The sequence below is a fragment of the Melanostigma gelatinosum genome, assembly GCF_949748355.1.
Source record: "Melanostigma gelatinosum genome assembly, chromosome: 23".
NCBI lineage: Eukaryota > Metazoa > Chordata > Actinopteri > Perciformes > Zoarcidae > Melanostigma > Melanostigma gelatinosum.
This window is the reverse complement of record NC_136656.1, coordinates 3305239-3330754: the sequence shown is the minus strand read 5'-3', so window position 1 is coordinate 3330754 and position 25516 is coordinate 3305239. Positions and strand designations below refer to the sequence as shown.

The 25516-nt window shown below is 45.5% G+C and overlaps 1 protein-coding gene across 4 annotated transcripts in view; it reads right to left on the bottom strand.

Moving 5' to 3' along the window:
- The window catches only part of exoc6b (exocyst complex component 6B), a 61078-nt gene that overhangs the window by 10897 nt on the left and 24665 nt on the right, over positions 1-25516 (bottom strand). For 2 of the 4 annotated variants that reach the window (XM_079295517.1, XM_079295518.1), the window contains exons 14-21: positions 25188-25293; positions 24846-24955; positions 21107-21218; positions 20778-20912; positions 20467-20655; positions 15341-15370; positions 10544-10685; positions 7591-7664 (exon numbers count right to left, since the gene is read on the bottom strand). In XM_079295517.1, coding sequence (XP_079151643.1) covers positions 7591-7664; positions 10544-10685; positions 15341-15370; positions 20467-20655; positions 20778-20912; positions 21107-21218; positions 24846-24955; positions 25188-25293 — 898 coding nt within the window. The remainder of the gene's footprint in view (positions 1-7590; positions 7665-10543; positions 10686-15340; positions 15371-20466; positions 20656-20777; positions 20913-21106; positions 21219-24845; positions 24956-25187; positions 25294-25516) is intronic. The other 2 variants (XM_079295519.1, XM_079295520.1) reach the window with 1 other exon arrangement.

The window sequence follows — 25516 nt, the reverse complement described above, 5'->3', positions numbered from 1 at the left end:
CCCTGTACGTCCCAATTCACCCGCCGTATCACTTTCACCTGACTGCACTCTTTCACTCGCCATCCCTCGCTTTTTGCTCCGCTCCGTCAACATTTTCACACATTCATGTCTCGCTTTCTCTCCCGGCCAGTTCAGAATCTGGCTCTCTCTTTTCTCCCTCCCTCCCTCCCTCCCTCCCTCCTCCTGTCATCTTCCTTTAGATTCATTCCGATCTCTTTTGGTATCAACTTTCCTCCCTCGTTTACGCCTTTCGCAGTTCAGATTTCGTCTTTCCGCTGCTACATTTCCGCCCGTCTCCTCTCTTGCCCAACCTGTCCGAGCCTGGTGAGGAGTTGAAAAGGTCAACGGCTGCCGATCCGGCCCGACTCACGTACGTACAGTTCATCTTCTGTCTTGTCAGCGAGTCCCTTTCCTGAACCTGACCCGTCACACAGATGCTGCAGCTGTCCCCGCGGGACCGCAGTCCGTAGGAATGTGACGGTAGCAGATTCTTCCGTCTCCCTGAACTCCTCCATCTCTTCCTGTCCTCATTCTCACCTCCCGCTACCCTTCTCCTAACCCTTCGCTCTCTTTCCTCCCTCTCCCCCTCCCTTCACATCTCCCCACATCTGGGTGTACGTTTCAGGTCAACTTGGCTGAAGACGAACCTCTGGATCAAACCTCGGGGAAATAAATCACGCCGACAGACTGCGAGCCAAGCAGTAGCTGAAATCAAACTCCCATTCATCCTCATTTCAAGGCAGAAACCAAACGCTGGCAGGTGCACAAGAAGTACAGCCGCATATTGCAAACCTGATATCATCAAATAAAGAAATGCGTGCATGAACAATAAGGTTTCTGAAAACAATACGATGTTGAGGGATTATATCCTGGGGGAGTGCATCACTTCTTCCAATGGGAGTCAACGGAAAGGAAGCAGCGTTCAGGAGCATGTGCACTCAAGTTGTGGAACAATGAAGCAACAAACAAGCGGACAGAAGCAAGAGACGGCTTCCTGCTCACGCTGACGGGTGGCCTTGCTCCGTGCGACTTGTTTTTCATACTGTACAAGAAGAAAAGCTTCTATGAAGGAGGAAGCAGGACCTTCACGTTTGCTTATTCTGTGAACCTGTCTGGCTCTTCCAGCCGGGTAATTAATGAACTCTTTTACACTTGTCGCTCAATTTGACTGCAGGATTGTTTCATACTTTATGACTTTTTCTCTATTTTAAGTAACTTTTTCCATTGTTTAGCTACCGGGAGCTTGTTTTTGGCTGAATATGATGTTATTATGAGTCTTCGACCTCACTTACACTTGGTCTACTTCATGCGTCTTGGACTATTCAGAGAGCTGAAGTGGAAATTCATCCAAAACGAAGATCGAAACCCGTTGGTTCAATCCATGTTTGTCAGTGGAAGTAGCCACTGCTGTCCTCTGTGAAAACAGCTGAAGAGACACTGAGACCATCAGTCGTCTGTCACTTTAAAGTCTTGAACTCTAGACTTAATAGTGAAAAGACGGCACTGGAGTTATGACTGTGTGGCTCTCTCTCTCTTCCTTTGACACTCAAACTCAGCTGCGTTCCAAAAAGTGTCAAGAAGGTAAAAATATAATTCAGGAAAAATCATTTCGTCGGACATTTCACACCGATACATTTACTTTTCCCGAAAATATGACCGCATGCCTTCCTCATCTGCCACCTCCTCTTCACTTCTCTCCCTCCCGCCGCCTCGTTAGTCTGGGTTACGAGGAGGTGAGGTGGAGGTTTGCTCCCCCACCGGCCTCAGCTCATCCCTTAGCCTGTCTATAAAACACACACACACACACACACACACACACACACACACACAGGGGGAGAATCTGCTCTCCTGTCACTGGATAATCGCTACTGGCCACGCCGGTCAATCTACACACACACACACACACAGAGTCAGGATGAGGGGAGCAGTTGTCATGCTGTGACATGTTGCTTTTGGAGACGGAGAGGGAAGCCTCGTGAGGTAATGGTTGGGACACACAAACGTCAGACAGAGGGCAGACAGCTCTGAAAGCAAACGTGTGTGTGTGTGTGTGTGTGTGCTACAAAGGAAAGGAAAGTAGTTTGACCAATGTTGTTGTTGTAGTAAAGGCAGAAGTGACTGAAGGATGAAGGTGAAATAAAAGATGACAAGTGGAGAAAAAAGAGAGAAAAAGAGAGGATCCATTTAAAGACACGCAGCGTAAAGCCGAAAGAAGAAACTGGGAATTTTAAGTTAGTAGAAAGGAGAGGAGAGGAAGATGGGAATCCTTGATGGAAGGAAAATGAAAAGTAAAGAAGGGGAGGTTGAGAAGAGAAAAGAGGGGAGGAGTCAAGGAAATTCAGAGAATAGGAGAGAGGAATAGGAAAGGAAACAAGAGGGGAAGATGGGAATGTGATGTGAACAGAAGATGAAAAGTAAAAAGAGATGCTGAGGGGGGAAAAAGAGATGAAGAGATATATGAATAATTAAGAAAGAAGAGTTGAGAAAAGAAGGTGACAGAAAGAAGAAGAAGTTCAATAAACTCGAGACTTTGAGAAAATAAAAAGACGTAAGAAGGAGAAAAGGCGGGTGGAGGGGAGGCGACTTGATGAATGGATGGAATTTGACTGTCTGTGGTCAACCAAAGGAATGAACCCGGGACCAATCAATGACAAGACACACACACACACACGAACGAGTAGAGAAGGGATGAGTGGAGCTCTAATGTTGCAAGCGTTTATCTGGGGGGGACGCCACACCGCAAAAAACACACACACACACACACACACACACACACACACACACACACACACACACACACGATGGCCAGCCAAAGGTTTGAAGTAACCACAGACTTCTGGATGTTCTAAATATAGGAGGGTTGATAGGATCTGTGGAAAAGGGCAGCCTGGGGAGCGCACACACACACACACACACACAATCAGCCTCCTACGCTCACCAAATTATTCAGCAATGGTGGAGAACGGGAGAAAGCCGCTGACAGCTCAGATAAGCTGTTACAGTGAATCAGACGTTCCTCGAGACGGTTTGAAATAAAAGTGAAGAAATACAAATGTGCCGCTCGCGAGTCTGGGACTGATGCAGGAGGAGCCAGTAGAGAGAGCAGAGTTACACTAATCCTCATACCAGCTCAAGACCCTGTTAGAGAAGACGTGCGTGTGTGTGTGTGCGTGTGCGTGCGTGCGTGCGTGTGTGTGTGTGTGTGTTGGCAGTGGAAGTTTTTGGAACAGCCACCCAGACGAGTTAGCGAGCTTTAATGATTCATTTAAAACTGTTACGCATCACGATATCAGACAGATCATGTTTCAGAGCAACAGGTGCTTCGGTTTAACTCGTGACCGTGTTATCTGGTGACTTTCAGCCGTGGTTGGTGTGGAATAGATAATAAACTCAGACGAGTTTGTATTTAAAAGACGCCTACATTACGTTACGCTCGGTTTCTCCACCAAACACAGGTGTATATGTGGTCCCTAAATATTGGGCCGGATCCGGAGAGTCAATCTGTTTCGGTTGCATTCGACATCTATGGAACACAGCCCAAACTATTTTAATAATCAATTATAATTAATGATAAGAATAATAATGACTTGCTTAGGTCTTAAACGAAGGCCAAATGACACAATTTGCTGCTTTTTACCGCATTTTCTCTTCTAAATGTCATATCTTTGGGGTTTTCAACTTCTTAAAGTGAAACAAAACAAGCAATGTTCAAGATGTTATTCGGGGCTCTAGACTAAACTTTGATGAATCGTTTAGGAACAGCTGATAATGAAAATAGTCGTTATTACTTGGAGCCATACCTCAGAGGATTTGCTGCCGTATTTGCGAGTAAAAATAACAAAATGAAGCATTTAAAGATGCCAGGATGAAGACTAAATGTGGTTTATTTCCAACTGTGTGTTGATGAGCATTACAGTCTGACAATGCAGTGCAAATGATAATAGCGGAGCTACTAAGACAAAAACGTTGTAGGAGAGATTTAAGAAACAAAATATGAATTGTTAAAATGATTGGAATAACTGTCATTTCCCTTTCTCTTCCTGAAGTCTCCATCTTTAACACACCGGCAGCAGCATTTAAAAGTTTCACTTTGTTCTTCTTTCATTTTCTGTTTGTAGAAAACAGGAGTTAAGGATTCATTCTTTGCAGACCAAGTGCCAAAAAGCAGTTTGCTCTGCAGATTTATAACCTCTATGTTTATCTCATGCGATGGGAACTTAACAACTTTCCCATCTGTAGAAGCATGAAGAGGTCATGTTGTCTTTCTGGACAAGTGGAAATAACTTCAGACTTAAAGAGGATGATATTTAGAGCTCAATATGAAACCTAAATATTTTGTGCAGCAGCGTGTCTGCAGCACAGAGTATCAGAAAGTAGCGTTGCAACGAACTCGCTATCATAATGTCATTGTCGATCAATATGTAAATGATTTTCCTGATTAATCGATTCGTTGTTTGGCTAGTTACGGAAGTAAAGACGCAACTAAGAAGATGGATTCAGAGAATTATGACTTTTCTTTTTCTTATGAAATTATTCAAACCGATTAATCGACATCAAAAATATCCGCCGATTATTCGAATCGTTAACAACTAATCAATTAATCGTTCCAGCTCTATTGAAACGTACCAAAAGTTGACATTGTTTTAGTCTCGTTTCCTGATTAGAATCTGCATTGTGCTCATTTTAGTGCGAATTATTTATCTTGTTTGGCTGTTTAGCGTGAAGATAAAATCACTGATGCATTTTAGAAGTTTATCGAATGGCGATAAACCGGTTTGTATATTCCTTAAAGAAAGGAATCGTTTTGGTATTTGAATCAAAACCCAGGTGCTGAATCTGGACCGGTTACAGAACCTTTGATGAGACACTACAGCGTGTTGAGCAACGTTATTCAGACACAAACTATGTGATCATCTCTGTGTGCTGTGTGTGTGTCCATCTAAGTATCTAAGAGAGTGTGTGTGTCCATCTAAGTATCTAAGAGAGTGTGTGTGTGTGTCCATCTAAGTATCTAAGAGAGTGTGTGTGTGTGTGTGTGTGTGTGTGTGTGTGTGTGTGTGTCCTTGGGGAACTCCTGTTTCGGCGCTGTCCCAGGACCCCGGAACCTTCCAGAACACCGGGAACCGACCACAAAACAAACGGCCCCGTCAGCGTGATTTATCGGCCATTCACCGGCAGGTCACACACACACACACACACACACATCAATGAGCTCATATATGAAAGCTTGTCGAACGTGAAACATTTACCTGAAAGAATGTGGACACAAAAAAGATGCGCTCGGGCAGATGTGCACAACGAAGTTGCGTATGAAAGCGCGTATGGGAGGTGGGAGGTGGGCGGGGCGCGCTTCTTTTGATATGAGAATGGCGACCCGAGAAAAAAAAAAAAACAATGGACGAGAAGGCAAGAAAGAGAAGGAAATAAAAGCGCGAAGGAGCTGAATAACTTCCAAAAGGAGCGACGGAGTCAACCGATTCTGATCGGCTAAAAGAAAGCGGGAGGGAGGGGAGAGGATGGAGATGAGGAAGAGGAGGATGGAGCATGCGGTGGGAGCAAAGAGGAGGGGTTGAAGTAAACATCGATGCTGGATGAATACAATTTTTCCCTTTTCTCCTTCTCCCCATCTTTCCCCCTTTCCTTCTCCTCCTCCTCCGAGCGAGAGAACAAGAGGCACTACATCATCCCGACAGGCGGAGAAAGAGAAGAGAGGGAGAGAGAAAGAGGGATTGTGACGGAGGGATAAAGGGCTATCCGTCTCTGTCTGTCACCTCATTCATCGTCCCCTGCTCCGTCCTGCCGGCCCATCCGTCATCCGCTGTCACACACACACACACAAAAATACACTTTCACACACTCAACTATGACACACACACATCAAAGACGGGCAGGCGAACACACAAACTTCGCCTCGCTCTCCGCCCTGTTTCACACATTCACTCCGATGACACACGAAACGGACACACACACTCTACGCTCAGTTTCTCACACACACACACACACTTTCACAGCAACGATGACAAATGCACAGTGCGGTCAGAGAGCCACACAAACCTTCGCTTGGGCTCTCCGCCCTGCTTCACACATTCAGCGACGATGACGGACACACTAAAAGTCGCTGGCGGAGAGAATACGCTGGAGGGCGACGATGGAAAACACGCGCTTTCATGCACGTACGCACATCCAAACACACAAAGTCAAAATGCGACACAGACACGCACACACGCTCCGCCCAACATCCTGAACACAGCGGAGACGTCCAGTTCTGCCCCTCCTCTGACTGGTTCCGCTCTGGGTGTTTTTTTTCCCAGGACCCGAAACAAGCCGCTCCGGTACACAGCCGGGACCGCTTCCTGCCCTCGGCTGTTTCTAAACATCAGGTCTGTGGACCCGGGTCGGCTCACGGGGGGGGTGAAACTGGTACAGCGGTCCTGAAGCTGCTGTCGAGATTAACAGCACACTACTGCACCCGTCCAACGATGCAGGACGAGTGTTTGGAGACGCAGTGGCTAAAAATTCTTGTTTTTTTAATCCTCAAAACCCCAAAACAAAGTTGTAATCGATCACAAATCATCGTACCTCAAGGAAAGGACACGCATACGAGTCACTCGATGCTTCCGACGTTATCTGCGGTCATGTACAGAACATCCAGTATTTTTGATCAGTCAACACGATTATTGTCTTACAGCCATAAACGTCTCTGTGTGAGCAGCATTCTGAGGTCCTTTAACAACATGGTCATACGGGTATGAAGAATCTTAAACATCGGACTGCACGGGTTATGGGAATCATTCTGGTGGAAGTCTTCAGTGTTGCTATTAACCACAGAGGGACTTTCTTCCTGGTGGAATAACGGGAGAGGGAGACACATTCTCCAATAATCCTTCCGACAGCTTCTGCCGGCCGGACACACAACGACTTCTCAAGCCGTTTCACTGAAGGACACATTTTTAATGTCAGAAAAGACAAGTTGTGCCTTCTAGTCTTCTAGCATGTGACTTAAAACTCTGACTATCGAGATGTGAGAGGGTGTCGGACTCTGTTAAGTCTTTTTAAAGTCTTCTAAAAACACACCAGACAGAGGCGAAGCGTGGCTCGCCATAACGGCTTTCTTTGCACCTTTGAAGCTTTGGAGCAACGTATATATTTTCTTTGGGGACATTTCTTTGCAATCATTTTGGTGCTTTTAATCTAAAAGACGGAGGACAAACGAGAGGATCTGATGAGAAAAGACGACAGCAGAGATGGATGCGATATAAAGATAAGTCTGAAGAGATGAGAATGTGGGAATCTTAAAAGACAGTAGAAAAGGAGACAAAAAGAAGGATGGAAGTCCACAAACAAAGGATGAGAATGACACGAGATGGAGGGGGATTGTTGTCGAATAAAAGAGAAGAGGGTAAACAACAAAAAAATCAGAAAACCAAATGAAGGAGGAAGACGAGGAGGAGGGGGTGAGGGAGAATGGGAGGAAGGATGAAAGGGACAAGGGGGAGGAGGAGGTAGAAAAAAAAGATAGTGGAGAGAGGAAAAAAAAACAGAGAAAGAGAAAACGAAGGAGAGAGGACCACGAGGGAGACAAAGACCTACTTGTCTCAAGTCACTGAAGGCCAGAAGCAACGTGTCACCCTGGAAGCCTGCGACCGGGCCGGCTCTGGCAAAACCTGTGGGAAAATACAAACCCGCCCCCCCCAGTCCTCCCCCGGAGAGAGGGAAGAGAGGAGGAGGAGGGAAAAAAAGAGGGTGAAAAACGGAATAATAAAAGACCTGGTCGGATTCGCTATGCATCGGGATAGATTGGCAGACAAATGACAGCCGGGGGAGGAGGAGGAAGGGGAGGAGGGGGAGAGGGGGAGAGGAGGGGGAGAGGAGGGCAGGGTGTTAGAGTCATGTCGCTGGGTCTTGTTGAAAGGGAGAAAGAGAGTGTGTGTGTGTGTGTGAAAGGTTTTGCAGTGTGTTTGTGTTGAATGTGTGTGTGGAGATTTTCGAGCATTTGTCTTGCTGAATGTGTGTGTGTGTGATGGTGTGAGAGAGTGTGTGTGTGTGTATCTGAGCGTGTGTGTGACAGTTGGTAGGCTTGTGGAGTGTGTGTGTGTTTATTTGTTGTTTGTACAGGGCTTCGCCTGCATGTTTGAGAACAGTTGAGGACTGTTGGATTTTGAACCCAGGGTGACGCCTGTGTGTGTGTGTGTGAGACTGAGTATGTGTGTGTGTGTGTGTACGTCGGGGTCGTACGGAGTGTGAGCTGGGGTCTTGGCGTCAGTTGGCGCCCGTAAACAAGCCGACTGGTATTCCGAGCGAGGGAGCGAGAGAAAAGAGGAGTGCCGCGAAGAGAGAGGGAGAGCAAGCATGTCGCTAATCTCTTTCACCTCAGGACACACACACGGCAATACACACACACAGCCCTGATTACACGCCTGCCATCTTCAGTGACCCCCGTGACACACACACACACACGCACACACACACGCACACACACAGCCGTGCTAAACTAACCTTTAATCTCAGTCTCCAACCAAACCTCCATGTCCTACCTGCTAACTTTTACGTCGTCTGATTCCCCCCCGTGATCGGATCCATTTCATCTGTACCTCCTTTTCTTTTCATCCGACACAATCCTAAAATTCCTCTTTTCATTTAATCTCTAATTCCTCTCTCTTGTGCTCCCCTCACTTCCTTCCTTCCACCCTTTAATCCCTCCTCTCCTCCATGTTTTGCCCTCTCCTCTGCCCTTGCTTCCTTCTGTACTCGTCTTGTGCTTTTCTTCTTCTTCCCTTTTTTATTCCACACCTCTTTCATTTAATCCCATCTTCTCTGCCCTCTTGTTCCTCAACCTTTGATCCCATTCGACTCCGTCTACATTACCCTCTTTTATCATTTAATCCCTTCTCACTTTTAACACACCAACTGAATACATGTGCTTCTCGTTCATTGAATAATGGTCTCTTATAGCAGACATTTTTTCTTTATCCATTTTCTATTTGATTTTGTTTCTTCCTTCTTACATCCATTTGTTCATGAACTCATTGGTCTTCTTCTGTCTCTTGCTGTACTGTCTCTTACCTTCCATTTTTCATTTCACCCCTTCAATTTAATCCATCGCTCTCATGCTTCTTCCCTCGCCAGACTCCATTCTTCATTTCGTCTTTGTAAACGTAGTGTAACGGCCCCTTATTCTCCCCCTTTATGCTCACAGCCTCCCATTTCTCCCCCTTAATCCATCCATCCACCTTGCACTTTTAACTTCACCCGCTTTTTTTTAATACTAATCCCTTGTTCTTTTCCTCTCTCTCTCTCTCTCTCTCTCTCTCTCTATGTAATCCCTCTTTCCCACCATCTTGTGGTTTCTTTCTCCCTTTTGAATTATTCACATCCCTCAAATTTTTATCTTATTTTCCTTTTCACCCGTCCCTCTACTGTATCCTCGTCTCACTCCGTCCTCCCCGATTGTCTTCCCTCCGTCTGGCCTGAATAAGTAACTCCGTAACCTCCTAACCCCTCGGCAGCCCTGCACGCATGTCACTGCACATCACATCTCTCACACTCACACACACACACACACACACACACCGTGCGACCCACCCTGTGACTCTAAGAACCTTGATCATGTAAAAACTGAGGCAACGACGCCTCGCACCCTTTCATTCCTCCCCCCTTCTTTATCTGCAAGCGCCCTGCATCTTTACGTCTCAGAAAACAAGGCGAGAGGGGAGGGAGGTGAAGGAAGAGAGGAAGGAAGAAGGGAAAAGCAGCGAGGATAGGATGGGAAGGAGAGAGGAGGTAGAGATGATGAGAGGAGAAGGGGGGAAGGAGAGAGGATAAAAGACGGGGGAGGAGGATGTGAGGAAAGAAGCAAAGACGGAGGACAAAGACGAACGGGGGAAAAGAGAAGATGAGAGAAGAGAAAGTGACATGGAAAGACTTTTAGAGAAGATGCCCCCCCCCCCCCTAACTGTAACCAGTTGATGCATAGCGCCCCCTGCGCTCTCAAATGAAAACTGCACACATGGCACCACTCGGCTTTCACAGAAGCCACTGATGGGGAGGTGCTCAGTTCAGGCACGTTTTATCTTGCTACTTTCCATCCATGTTTTTATTTGTGCACAGAGACGAATAAAATATCTAAATATGTGAGGAAAGAACATGTGGGCGAATTAAAGGAGGACAGATTGAAGGACAGAAGCACGGAAGAAGGGGAGGAGACAAAGGGGGGGGGGGGGGGGGGAGATGAGGTAAATATTATTAACCTCCCGAACCCCAAAACCCTCCAGCGGGATTGAAAAGCATGTTTTCTTTAAACAACCATTTATATGAGCCAGAAGCTGTAAAAAAACAACATTAGATGTTTAATCAAAAAAAATTATGTTATTTATTATATATTATATAATATTAAATGATTAAAGAAATTCAACTTGATTTGTGGCAGATGGTTTCATATCTTCTGGCTATGATACAGTGTTGGTTATTGTCCCGCCGGCGGGTCTTGGGGTTCAGAGGGTCAACGCCAAGTGTGCTTATTTAGAAACTAGACGACGACACTCACCCTCGCACTCCTTGACGTCAGTGTTGAGCTGGTGCAGAGCTCCCATGGAGATTTGTCTGACCTCCGGGTCGAGCGGGAGCTGCGTCAGGGAGGTGGAGATGTGTTTACAGGCCGACATGCAGGCCGTCTGGGCCACTTTACCCTGAGAGGGAGAGAGGGGGAGGCAGAGAGAGGGGGGAGAGAGGGGGAGGCAGAGAGAGGGGTGAGGTCTCGGTGACAACGCTTCTTCTTCTCTTTAATCTAAACAAACCACTTCCTGTGTACATCCGAGCATTATTTTCCAGACACACTTTATCAGTTGAGAACAGCAAACGCTTTCATGAACTGCACATCAACACTGAACGAAAGTGACGAACCAAACATGCATACATGCACGCACAGTGGTAATCAGAAGGAGTTCCCACACACACACACACACACACACTGAGCATTAATCAAGTGTGCAGCGTTCAGGTACAGTCAGAATGATGAAGTAGCATAATAGGAATAAAAGCAGCGGATGAGGAAGTACATGACAACGCATTAATACAGAAACCCAAACATGTGTTTGTGTGGGTTTGATTCAGTGTGTGTGTGTGTGTGTGACCAGTCTTGACCTCGACGTCTGCATTCCAACAGAATGAAGCAAAGAGATGAAAATGAGGTAAAAGGAGGGAGAGAGAGAGAAAACACACAAATGTGTAAATGTTGTCATCAGTCACTGTGAATGTATTTTACCCAGAGATCTGTGCTTTGACTTTAACTCTTTTGACTCAAAGTAAAAAGCTCCGTTAGTTGTTTTAACTCCAACACTTCCAAGTTAAAATATGGGATTTGTTTTCTAATTGAGCAGCAGCAGATAGTGCCGAGGGTTCAGAACGGATGAAGCTATTCTATTAGCTTATTATCTGTGACGCACCATCCAGCTGTTGTTAAGCCTCCTCTGTATGAACGCCACATCGTGCTGCATTCACATGGGATCAGCCTGTAGACGCACAGCAACTTGCTATGATGATGATGGAATCAAATATATTAAATACACTTATTTCCCATCTACCATTTTATGGATTATTATAGTAATAACTGTAGGCAGCTTAATCATACTATTCTATTTCAAACTGAAGCAACTTAAGCTACGTAACAACCGGTTGTACATTCCGTTGCATCGGAAAACAAACGGTTATTTTAACTTTAGAACAATGCCGTGACCATCACCAGTGTTCTCTGAAAACGACAGCTAACGCAAAGAGATTAACAAATAAAGCAAGATGTGCGACACATTAATATTCCTGTGAAGTGATCCATTCGTTAACAATAAAGAAGTGCAATTCATTTAAGTGATCATTTCAGTGACATACTTTGATATAATTTCCTCTGTTTGTTCTCCAGACAGCAGCTCAGCTGCAATAAACCGGTTTCCCCTCCGAGATCCATCAAATGAATCTTATCTGATACAACAAACCCGACAGCGGCAGAAAACATCCCATTGTATCCGGCAGTGAAACCTCAGGAAAGAGTCTGGAGCGCAGTTCATTCAGGAGGCAGCGCTCACCTCAAAGGGAAATCAAATTACACACACGGCGCACACGTGCGAGCACACATGTTGGAGAAACACACACCTACGCCTGGCCGGATATCCTCCAATACGATGCTGGCCTCTGAACTCTGTCTCCACACACACACACCCCCCCCAGGGGTCAGTTATCACAGGGTGAGATTGAGCGTGAAATAGGCTAATTCTATTTACATGTCCCGAACCTGGTTGGTTGACACACACACACACACACACACACACACACACACACACACACACACACACACACACACACACACACACACACACACACACACACACACACACACACACACACACACACACACACACACACACACACACACACACACACACACACACACACACACACACACACACACACACACACCTGTCTGACAGAAATGGTGTTGTCTCAGAGTTCAATACAGACAACTGGGAACCATTAGCCTGAGGCACAAAGGAGGGAGGAAAGAGGAGTGAACACAGGGAAGGAAAGGAAAATAAAAAAGGAATGGAAAAGGGAGGGAAGGTGAGAAAAGGAGAAGAAAGGAAAGAAAAACATCGTTGAAGAAAGGTGAGGAGAAAGAAAGTTGAGCAAAGGACAAGGAAAGCAATGGATCGGAGAAGGAAGGAAAGGAATTAAATTAATTGAATGGAAAGGTGTAGAAAGGAAAGGAAAGAAGTGAAAGGGGCAGGTAAGGAGAGGAATGGAAACAAAAGACAAAGTGAGGAAATGAGTGGACAGGTGTGGAAGGGAAAGATGAGAAAAGCAAAGAAATGAAAGAGAGATTAGGTGAGAAAGGGAGAGTAAAGCAAAAGATGAGGGAACTAAAGGAAATGAGGAACGGAGGTGAAAAGAAAAGAGAGAAAAGGAAAAGAAAGATGAGAAAAAGGCAGGTAAGAAAATAAAAAGGGAAATGGGAGGCAAGGTGAGGAAAGGAGAAGGCAGGGAATGGAAGGACAGAAAAATGAGGGACGGTAACTGAAGGACAGGTGAAGAAAGAAACAGTAAGAAAATGACAGGAACGATGACTGGAAAGGAAAGAGATACGTTCAAGAACAGATAAAAACATGAGGGGGAGGACAGCAGCAAAGACTGATGGAAGGAAAGGAAGTGAAGATGAGTCGAGGACAGAACGAGCAGAGAAGTGAGGAAGGAAAGGAAAGAAGTAGAGGGAACGAAGGTGAAAAGGACAAAAGGCTAGAGGAAGGGAAGGAGAGACAGATAGGGAGGACCCAGAATCAAGTGATGCTTCTTCTCCATTCCTCACTCCCTTGATCCTTCCCTCCCTCCTTCCTTCCAGCTAACGAGGGACGTTCATCAAAGCGCTCATTAAAAGCTACTCAGCAGCTAACGGCTGAACAAACACGACAAGAGAGAGAGAAAGAAAAGCAGGCGAGGCGGAGAGAGGAGAGGAGGAGAGGATGGGGGACGAGGACGGAGGGGTCAGGCAGAGAAATAGGACGAGGAAGGAAAAGGAGGAGGAAGGAAAGGAATGCTGACTGATGAGAATGACAGTGAAATATGCTACTCAACACAAACGTATCTCCGTCTGTCTCAGCGTTAAGGAGCTGAAAATGGACACCTTTGAAAACATGAAAACCTTTTATCCAACTGTTCTTCATTTACTTTTATTCTTCAGGGAAAGTTACATCAATCAACTAAAGACTCAGCAGTTGGCGGACACAAAAGCAGAGCTCAATAGAGAATGAATATTAGACTTATTATTATAAACGGACATGAGCACTGAACTGAAACTGGATGCTAATGTTGCTCCGTGTCTCTGGAGTTCTTCAGCTCTTTGGATAAAAAGCTTCAGCTTAATAAAGTATTATTTGGGGGGTCCTTGGTCAATGAACACATGTGCTTTCACAACACACTGTCCAACTGTTGGTACAGAAGCTTTGATTCGTTTGTTCCAACAAGAGAAAAATGTGATTGTGGTGAAAAAAGAATGTGGTCTCTCATATTCAAACACATGGTATTTTCAGAGTAAAACAATCCGCCTGTGGTCAAACACACAGCAGCAGGCCGTCCTGTTCACTTAGCTGTAGCGGCCGCCGCCATCGATAATGACACGTTATTTGCAAATGCTGCAGCAGAAGGTACTGCACGCGTGGAATAAACACAATGAGGGATCAGTTTTACGTGTTTTGCTCAAAAAATGTAATCAAGAACTTCAAATTAAAAGACTCAAAAGACCGCGGGCAAATTTGTTAGAACAACCAGAACCTCATATGTGAAAGTGTTCAGTGTAATAACAGATTGATTGTGCATCGCCGCCATTTTTTTTTTTTTTTTGTGAGACACAGCTTGTTTTGAAGCACTCCCATCTGAATTGAGCTTCATAATGCCAGAAGCAGGTTCGAGTTAGGAGCACAGCGGCGAAGGCAAAGTCGCCGCTTCAGAACGCACTGATTCACGACTCCTGGAAGGGATTCGACACGGCGTATAATGTGCTCTCCGTCCGTCCATCCATAAAGCCGTCAGTCAAATGAAACGGCGAGTCGGGGCAGCCAAAAGTCAAGAGGTGGGATCACAGCAAAAAAATTAAGAAAAATAAAAATGTGCAACACGGCAGTGATATTGTCAGTATCATGTTACTGGTTGAAACAACGTATCTTAAAAAATGATCCTGGCAAAACTTTTTCCTCCACCTGTTTCACATTCACAGAAGTAAAAAAATGAATTACGATAACTTAACTTAGTTAACTTGAGATAACTTACCTTTATTAAAATGATTAAGTTAAAGATTATCCAAGTAAAAACAGGTAATTTTACATTTTCTTCAGACATAAACTCAAGAGACTTCCTCTTTCTGGGCTTCCGTAGAACGAGCGGTAAAACACATTTTCCGTGACTGTTTCATGACGATAAATGTGTTCGACGACACCAGACATGCTCTCGTCTTCTCCAGTCAAGACTGGGGATCTGCGTCAAATACAAGTCTCAACTATCGACAGTCTGTACGTTTAAATAAAGTTATCCAAATGATGTCGTAACCGGCCAAAGTTTCTGGTACGTTATCGCAAACGCAGACAAATAATTCGGCACCGCTGGCAGGTGGCCGGTTAGGATTTCCCTCCCTGGTTGGGACAGAGATTTGGTCACATGAACACAGATTCAGGCAAACGTGCATCACTCCCCCGTCATCTCGCATGCTGGTTTCCGTAAAACACTCAAGTGGGAGATTTTCAGGGGCCAAAGTTGAGGGTTTAACACGGTCAGTCAGGGATCGGCACACAACAACCCAGATACTCACCGGTAAGGTAGCGTGTTCTACCGGCGATCCCTACGGTGAGAAACATAACCACCTTTAAGTATTCATTGCACATGGGCTCTCGAGATGTTGCTGTTCTGGCTTTATCGGAGGTGCTGAAGCACCGTGGAGGACTCGGTAAGTCCTGAACACACAGAGGCAGAGCGGGGCCGCCAGAAAACCTGCTCGGTGCACATCAAGAAACACTGATCGAGCAGCTTATGAGCCATGGAATTGCAGCACTACGGTCAGAGGAGAGTCCAACGTTTACTTTATAACTTTCACATGATCATCCTCACCCCGGGGGCCTTTCCCCTCCCCGTGCCACCTTTACAACCCGAGCTCCATTCAATGAGGAGTCTTTAGCTAGCGCTAAACTGCGAGCGGTGTTATTAGCTCCTCTCTGAGCGCTGGGACGATGAAGCCCTCCGTGAAGAAATGTGAGCCCGCCGAGCTTCCGGCCGGTTTCATTTAAAAGCCGTTAAAACCGCCACGTAAGCCCAAACACACACACACTTCACGTCACGGTGAGCCGTCACTGAACAAATCGGCGTGTTGGGTTTCAGTGTTGTGGTTTCAGTGTTGGTTGCATCAGTGTGCCGACTGTTGGTTGCATAACGTCTCCGATTGTATTTTTTACAGTCATAAAAACGTAGATATGTTCCTCTCTCTCAAAGCTTCTCTGACCTCGACCCCCTCTGAGGATGCTGGTCCTCTATTCTCTTCTACTGAAACATAACGGATTATTTTACCTTTAAGTTGAACTTGTCTGGGTGTCGTTTTACACATCAAATGAATATTTTTGTGAAGCTGCAGTTGTGGTAGTGGCACTAGAAGGAGCTAAACATATATATATATATATATATATATGATAAATATAAAGTTAAGAGGGGTTGGACCATGGAAGTGTTCTCTCTTCTTCCTCCTTTTCCGACATGTAATATGTATTTATCTTGTTTATTGATCTTGTTTATGAGAATTTGTATATTAAAAGCTTCCTATATGATTAGAGGCAGACGCAATAGAACCTATATTATTATTGTTTGTATTAGTAATAAAAGCTCTGAACTTAAATCAATCGATTAGTCAGCTGAGAAAACAATCAGCAAGTTTTGGCCCTTCAGGACGGCTTTTTAGAGTTCTACGAACAACAAAAACACAACTAATACGAGCTTCTACTATTAGTACGACTGTTCTTTACGTCCAGGAATGCACTCCTCATTAATCGCTGGTGCACTGTTCTAGTTCATGGTACATATATACTCGTTCATGGTACATATATACTAGTTCATGGTACATATATACTAGTTCATGGTACATATATACTAGTTCATGGTACATATACTAGTTCATGGTACATATATACTCGTTCATGGTACATATATACTAGTTCATGGTACATATATACTAGTTCATGGTACATATACTAGTTCATGGTACATATATACTCGTTCATGGTACATATATACTAGTTCATGGTACATATATACTCGTTCATGGTACATATATACTCGTTCATGGTACATATACTAGTAGCAGCAGAACTAGAAGCTCTTGTTTAAGTATTTTTTCTTTATTCTTGCTTCTCCCTTCAACAGTATCCAATTCATCTGTGCGCCACACTACTCTTTTATATGATCAGCTCTTATTTCAGAGGGTCATACCACCCAGCTTTTTAGATCCATAGCATCTGATCTACTTCGGAGGCCCCACACTGAGTGTGTGCGTGTGTGTGTGCGTGTGTGTTAAAGTGTGTGTGACGGGGTCATGTCCGGGGCTTGCGGGGGTGGAGGAAAAGCTTCTTAGAAGTGCTGGAAAACACTTAGCTCGACCACCTTGTGTGCGTGGCCTTGTGGCCCTGTGACCCGCTTTGACCAACTCTGTGTGCGCAATCATCTTAAAACTAACCCTTTTGTGTGTGTGTGTGTGTGTGTGTGTGTGTGTGTGTGTGTGCTGTAAGTTTAATGAGAACTTGCCATATGCTTTAAACTGCAGAGAGGGAACTTGGATCACGTGTGCTTTGGAAAGTGTAAATTAGGACTTAAGGAAAGAAATAGTTCCATAGTTCATGGCAGAAAGATCCAAAAACAAGACAAGGTTAGAGCTTTGTTGAGCACGTTCAACAGCGTGAATCAAGAACACTTCATTTGATGAGTTCCAAGTTTAAAAATGAACTTTTAAAAGGCCGATTTTTGTTGAGAGAAGTACATCAGGAACTTCAGGCCACGGCTTTCAGAGCAGAACAATGCTTAAGAGGATCAATGAAATAAATGAAAGTTGATCAAATCCTAATAATGAATTCACACTGCATCGGTAATGAGTAACGAGTGTGTGTTGCAGTCGGGCTGAGGAGTCAACGCCTGAGCCGCGGTGTAATCCGGTGCTGCTGACCCGACCGGCACGCCCTTTAATGAGCTTACCGGGCCCCATGTTAACGATCTAACCCGTAACAAGCCCATGTTAACTATCTAACCCGTAACAAGCCCATGTTAACGATCTAACCCGTAACAAGCCCATGTTAACGATCTAACCCGTAACAAGCCCATGTTAACGATCTAACCCGTAACAAGCCCATGTTAACTGTCTAACCCGTAACAAGCCCATGTTAACTATCTAACCCGTAACAAGCCCATGTTAACTATCTAACCCGTAACAAGCCCATGTTAACGGTCTAACCCGTAACAAGCCCATGTTAACGATCTAACCCGTAACAAGCCCATGTTAACTATCTAACCCGTAACAAGCCCATGTTAACTATCTAACCCGTAACAAGCCCATGTTAACTATCTAACCCGTAACAAGCCCATGTTAACGATCTAACCCGTAACAAGCCCATGTTAACGATCGAACCCGTAACAAGCCCATGTTAACTATCTAACCCGTAACAAGCCCATGTTAACGATCTAACCCGTAACAAGCCCATGTTAACGATCTAACCCGTAACAAGCCCATGTTAACTATCTAACCCGTAACAAGCCCATGTTAACGATCTAACCCGTAACAAGCCCATGTTAACTGTCTAACCCGTAACAAGCCCATGTTAACGATCTAACCCGTAACAAGCCCATGTTAACGATCTAACCCGTAACAAGCCCATGTTAACGATCTAACCCGTAACAAGCCCATGTTAACGATCTAACCCGTAATAAGCCCATGTTAACGATCTAACCCGTAACAAGCCCATGTTAACGATCTAACCCGTAACAAGCCCATGTTAACGTTCTAATCCGTAACAAGCCCATGTTAACGTTCTAATCCGTAACAAGCCCATGTTAACTATCTAACCCGTAACAAGCCCATGTTAACTATCTAACCCGTAACAAGCCCATGTTAACTATCTAACCCGTAACAAGCCCATGTTAACTATCTAACCCGTAACAAGCCCATGTTAACTGTCTAACCCGTAACAAGCCCATGTTAACGATCTAACCCGTAACAAGCCCATGTTAACGATCTAACCCGTAACAAGCCCATGTTAACTATCTAACCCGTAACAAGCCCATGTTAACGATCTAACCCGTAACAAGCCCATGTTAACGATCTAACCCGTAACAAGCCCATGTTAACTATCTAACCCGTAACAAGCCCATGTTAACGATCTAACCCGTAACAAGCCCATGTTAACGATCTAACCCGTAACAAGCCCATGTTAACTATCTAACCCGTAACAAGCCCATGTTAACGGTCTAACCCGTAACAAGCCCATGTTAACGATCTAACCCGTAACAAGCCCATGTTAACTATCTAACCCGTAACAAGCCCATGTTAACTATCTAACCCGTAACAAGCCCATGTTAACGATCTAACCCGTAACAAGCCCATGTTAACGATCTAACCCGTAACAAGCCCATGTTAACGATCTAACCCGTAACAAGCCCATGTTAACGATCTAACCCGTAACAAGCCCATGTTAACGATCTAACCCGTAACAAGCCCATGTTAATTATCTAACCCGTAACAAGCCCATGTTAACGATCTAATCCGTAACAAGCCCATGTTAACGATCTAACCCGTAACAAGCCCATGTTAACTATCTAACCCGTAACAAGCCCATGTTAACGATCTAACCCGTAACAAGCCCATGTTAACGATCTAACCCGTAACAAGCCCATGTTAACGATCTAACCCGTAACAAGCCCATGTTAACTATCTAACCCGTAACAAGCCCATGTTAACGATCTAACCCGTAACAAGCCCATGTTAACGATCTAACCCGTAACAAGCCCATGTTAACTATCTAACCCGTAACAAGCCCATGTTAACTATCTAACCCGTAACAAGCCCATGTTAACGATCTAACCCGTAACAAGCCCATGTTAACTATCTAACCCGTAACAAGCCCATGTTAACTGTCTAACCCGTAACAAGCCCATGTTAACGATCTAACCCGTAACAAGCCCATGTTAACGATCTAACCCGTAATAAGCCCATGTTAACGATCTAACCCGTAACAAGCCCATGTTAACGATCTAACCCGTAACAAGCCCATGTTAACGATCTAACCCGTAACAAGCCCATGTTAACTATCTAACCCGTAACAAGCCCATGTTAACTATCTAACCCGTAACAAGCCCATGTTAACTATCTAACCCGTAACAAGCCCATGTTAACGATCTAACCCGTAACAAGCCCATGTTAATTATCTAACCCGTAACAAGCCCATGTTAACGTTCTAATCCGTAACAAGCCCATGTTAACGTTCTAATCCGTAACAAGCCCATGTTAACGTTCTAATCCGTAACAAGCCCATGTTCACGATCTAACCCGTAACAAGCCCATGTTAACGATCTAACCCGTAACAAGCCCATGTTAACGATCTAACCCGTAACAAGCCCATGTTAACGATCTAACCCGTAACAAGCCCATGTTAACTATCTAACCCGTAACAAGCCCATGTTAACTGTCTAACCCGTAACAAGCCCATGTTAACGATCTAACCCGTAACAAGCCCATGTTAACGATCTAACCCGTAACAAGCCCATGTTAACGACGCACACACATGCTAAAGTATGTAGCCACAACACACAATGGACATGAAAACACACACATTCCAGGTATACAATTTGTGCTGAATTGTGCTAGTTGTATCTTAACTTTCTCCCACTATGATGTGCTGTGTGTGTACTAACAGGCAGGTTGGTGAAGACACTGAAGGTGCTCTTCAGGAAAGCGATCAGGTCGATCAGGTAGTCGCTGGCTTCCAGAGTCCCGCCTCCCGGCACCGCCGCCATCCAATTGTAGTCGGCCAGCTGCAGGAACTGGTCGATCTTGGCGTTGAGGTTGGTGTAGATCTCGGCCTCGGCCGCGTGGCGAGCGTCCTGCGAGGAGGCAGAGAGCAGAATATTCAGCGAGTTACCTCGGTACCACGACCGCGATTGTAAAGAGAAAATGACAAATGAAAGTATGGAAACAATAAATGATAGAAAGAGTCCCGGTGTACCTTGAAGGTGGAGGTTCCGTACAGCTTGGTAGCGTTCGCCGAGTCGAGCGGGACATTTGTGATGTTTGATATGAACTCCTCCAGGAAGTGGCAGCTCTGCTCCAGGTGGGTGGTGTTTATGATCACCTGCACCAACTGGACACAGACGACACAGATATGAAACACGGCGTCTTTAGGTCTGTTTCATACAAACACGCTCCTGCAGAGAAACAGCTGAAGCAGGCTGGCTTAGAACAAAAAGAGCAAATATGTTTTATTTCTCAGTTTGGACATTTGTCTCTGTGCTCCGCACATTACTTTGAAATTCAACACACAGACACACACAGCACCTCTGCCAGCCCGACATTCTTCTTCTTAATGGCGTAGTGCAGGCAGTGGCTGAGGGTTCTGGTCAACAACAGATTTGTCGACTTGCGGATCATGTCGTCTACCTCCGTGGAGCTGAGGACACGTAAACACAGACGGGCAGACAATGAGCGACTGTGCCGACGGGACTTCTGCGTCTCAAAGCCAAAACAAACACTTTAAGCCAATTTCTCAGTCTGCGAGAAAACTCTCCATTTGGAAAAAGTCTAAATGTCAGCCAATTGAAATGAGTACATTACCACGTTATGAGCCGTCAGCCTCATTAGAAAGTCAAACATCGCCTTAAATCTCCACTGCAGCTTCAAAAATAATCAAGCTAAATGTTGATTTAAGACTTAGAATAGTCCCCAAATCAATAAAACATCCAAAGACTGATCCAGAAATATGTTTTTCCTCTTTGCCTCATGTCCTTATACATACATTTACCATCCCCCGTCCTCCACAGACTTTAAACAGTCATAAAATGACCACCTCTGCACAGCCAGCGAGGCAGAAAGACAGCCAGCAGGCCGTTAAATCCCAAACGAGCTCAAATTTCCTGTTAAAGCGAAATGTTTGACGGCGCTAATCAGACCCACTTACATAACAATTGTTTTCGTTACGTTTGAAATGTGGGTGATGTTTGGAGAAGAAACCCAGAAGGTTTTTCATGGCAGCGAGCGGCCTTAATAACCGCTTTCCTGGAAGAGAAGCTGAACTGGGGCCTGTGAGAGTGAAGGCATGAGGGAGGGGACGAGCGTTCATCAGGGTGGGCGTCAGACAGGACAGCGAGGACAAGGTAAGAGGAAGCACATGAAGGGCACAAAGACACTGAACCCAGTTTATAATACAACACACACACGCAGAGAGAAAGGTAGAGGAGGACATACAACACTCGGGAGATAATCGGCAGAAACAAAAGCGATGGCTTTCCTCCCGCTGCGGGACGACGAAGAGGAATCTGTGTTTTTAGCGCACGTGTTCGATTCCAGAGTCCTGTGGGGAACTAACACATTCCAACCAAATCACTCAATTATCTGTGCCTGGAATTCAACCTAAACACACACACGCGCAGAGTGTCGCCTGAGGGAGAGCGAGCGCTGGAATTCAAAACTCACTTTGTTTCCAAAAAAGCAGAGGAATCCTAAAAACGTTCCGACGATTTAGAGCAAGTGGGGGTGGGGGGGGAGAAATTCCTCTGCAGAAGTACAGAGTGGACAAAAATGGTGTGTGGAGAGAGTGGCAAAAAGGTCAATGTATGCTAGTGAACTCTGCAAGCGCACACACACACACACACAAATATAGACAACGCGGAATTTGGATTGAATTTCATCATATTTATGCTCCATCAGTCGCAGTAAATACACGCGGCGGTTGACGCAGTCAAAGGGAAGCCGTGAAGCCTTGGGTGCGGGCATGTTTACAGCGCACTGAGGAATGGACGAAGAGGCGTGTCCTAAAAATACACAGAGCGCAACGACCACAACAACAACAACAACAACGGCGGTCAGTCAGCAGGGAAAACAGTGAGAGGTCAGAGCCAGGAAGCCACAGGTATGAACCACCGAACACACTCCGGAGAGTGTTTCAGCAACATGCAAACGCAACAAACACAGTGTTTTATTGTTGGAGGCCGGGAGCAGTGACCGCGCTACGTACTGCAGCTACGCCCCCACATGCACCGGTAATAGAGATCAACTGAGGCCCTGCAAGTACGCTCTGCTTCCTCTATGCTGGTGTTTGGGAGATGGGCAGCTTGAGAGAGTATGTAAGTGTGTGTGTGTGTGTGTGTGTGTGTGTGAGAAAGGATCGACCGACGGACACACAAACATACACACTAACAAACATACAGACACTCCCTTTCCGCTCAAAATCAGAATTGAGAACACAGGTTAAGGTCAGAGTTCAGAGGGATCAATGACCACAACCCTGCTCCATCATGCCGTCTGCTTCCGGACCTGTGCGTCCGTTTGAAGGCGTGCCGGTAACCAGATAGCAGCGTGTGCAGCGCCGGAGAAATCAAGCCGGGTCAACTCGTGGAGTCACTGCCCTGATTGAGGAGAGCGATTAGTGCCGTCTGGTCAGCGAGAGACCGGAGAGAAACCGTCTGGCCACTTTTGTTCGTTGGGGGGGGGGAAAGATGATTTCACTGAGCAGACATTTGGATGATGACGTGTGTATCTACGGTGGCTCTGAGCGGTCAAAGAATCCCGACCGGACGCAGAAAACCAAACCTGTCCCGACAAATTTACTGTTTGTCCCGACAAATTTACGGACGAAAAAGTTCGGAGTCTGTGTGTAAATGTTTTAACACAACGTGACGACAACTACGGACTCGATGTGCAAAGGCCTGAAGTGAACTGAATACACAGTTTGAATTAGTCTCTTTTCATCCCTTCTCTTTTCTCCTATGATACTAATTCCTTCCCTTTGATCAGACACTCCTCCTCATGCCTCGGTCTCTCTCTCTTCCGCCGGCCACGGATCAATGGTACCTCCCTGGTTCACAGCCCCCACCGGGGAATCAACACACACACACACACACACACATAAAAACAAACAGATGGAGTGACACAAAACGCTCACAAACATGTGAGCCTCTTGCACAGACGGAGCAACACTATCAAACATGCGGTCAGTGGCTACAAATAGGCTCACTAAAAACAAAAAAGCCACAAGATGCTTCAGGGATACGAGCATGAATAAAAGAAAGTGCTATTTAGTTTAAAAAAACCACAAACCAAATCAGAGCGTGACACCAATAATATGAATCAAACTGAAGCATCCAGAGTGAGTTCTGTTGTATAATATGCATGAAAGCTTCTTTGTTCGCTGTGCAGTTCAAGTTTCAGGCGTGTGTTTATGTGAATGTATACAAGCATGTGTCTCCATGTATGTTGATCTGTGTGTGTGTGTGTGTGTGTGTGTGTGTGTGTGTCTGGCTGAATCCTTCTGGACAGCGGAAGTCGTTTTCCTGATTGCTCGTCTCCTCGGTAGAAAAGCGGCTGCATTGTTTTAGTTAATTCTTCCATCAACCGTAACCAATACACACATGCACGCACACACACACACCAGAGGGTCACTGCTTAACCTCGACAGAACATGGAACAGAAGCTGGACTTGATTGCCGAGCTGTGGTCCAGCGGGCGAAATCTAACGAGCCAAAGATCTCCGGTCAGAGTGGAAAGAATCGACGAAGGAAAGTCTGCCGTATTCGTGTGTGTGAGGGAGAAAAAGAGAGAAAGGGGGAGAGAGACAACGGCAGACAGTGATGGAGAAAAAAAGGCTGTTTTGGGCAAATATGTATTATGGTGCTCAGGGGCAAAACACTTGCCCGCTGCAGCGACCAAGAGTTGGATTCCTGGCAAAAACAAAAAGAAATAGCGGTTTGAATTGAGCAGAAAGGGACAGACTGAACCAACTAGAATCTGAACACTCTGTTCAGTTAAACTCCTGTGGCTTCAGTTCCTGTCGTAGATGCCATCGCTAGAGCCGCTACAAGTTAGCCGGAGCCAGCTAGCCATGTGCAGCCACAACGTTCCCCATCAAATGTGCAGCCATGAACTGAAGTCAGCAATCATGTCCTGTCTGTTTCTTTTACGATGAACATAGAACCTGGTGACTCCAGGTGCTTCGGAGGAGGCACCGGGTTGTCTACGCTCTCCTCCGATCAACACGGGAGTGTTGGCCAAAACCCGTCAACGGTTTAGCGTGCGAGTGTACCTGAGGTGCAGGTCTTCGGAGTACTTCAGACAGGCGTAGATGAACTCTTTGAGCTGGCAGTAGACTTTTGGCACAAACTCGGAGAAGGGAAGCTTCTTGGGGAAGGGAAGCTGAAGGAAAAAAAAAAAAGATTAAGTGAGATTTGATTACATTTCTTTGCTTCACATTTAGCACACAAGCAACCTCACATGAGTCTAGTTTCACTTCTGGTGAGATTCTACATGAAAGATGTGTTTTCTGTGGACGATATGAAACTGAAGCCTGTTTATTTGCTTGTTTGTTCATTCTGAAGCATCCTGATCTGCTCTCTCTCTCTCTCCCTCCATCTCTCTCCATCTCTACCTTGTCCAGTTCGGGGTCCTCCATGGGAAACTGGGAAGTGTAGTGTTTGTACTCCTCTTCTGTTGAGACTGGGATCGGACTGAAGTTGTCCTGGTCCAACACCTGCCTGGAGAGGAGAAGGAAAGAAATAAATAATCTTCTATTTTCAGACAGTTTAAAACAGGAATGATGGAGATGCCATCAGTCTCTCTCTCTCTCACACACACACACACACACACGCCCCATTGGGGGTCATTGTAATGCTTGAGGTTTTCTTACCACCCTCCCCTCCTTCACCACCCCCCACTTCTTGTTGGCGCTCCAGAGTTCGGACGTTCCAACGTTCCATG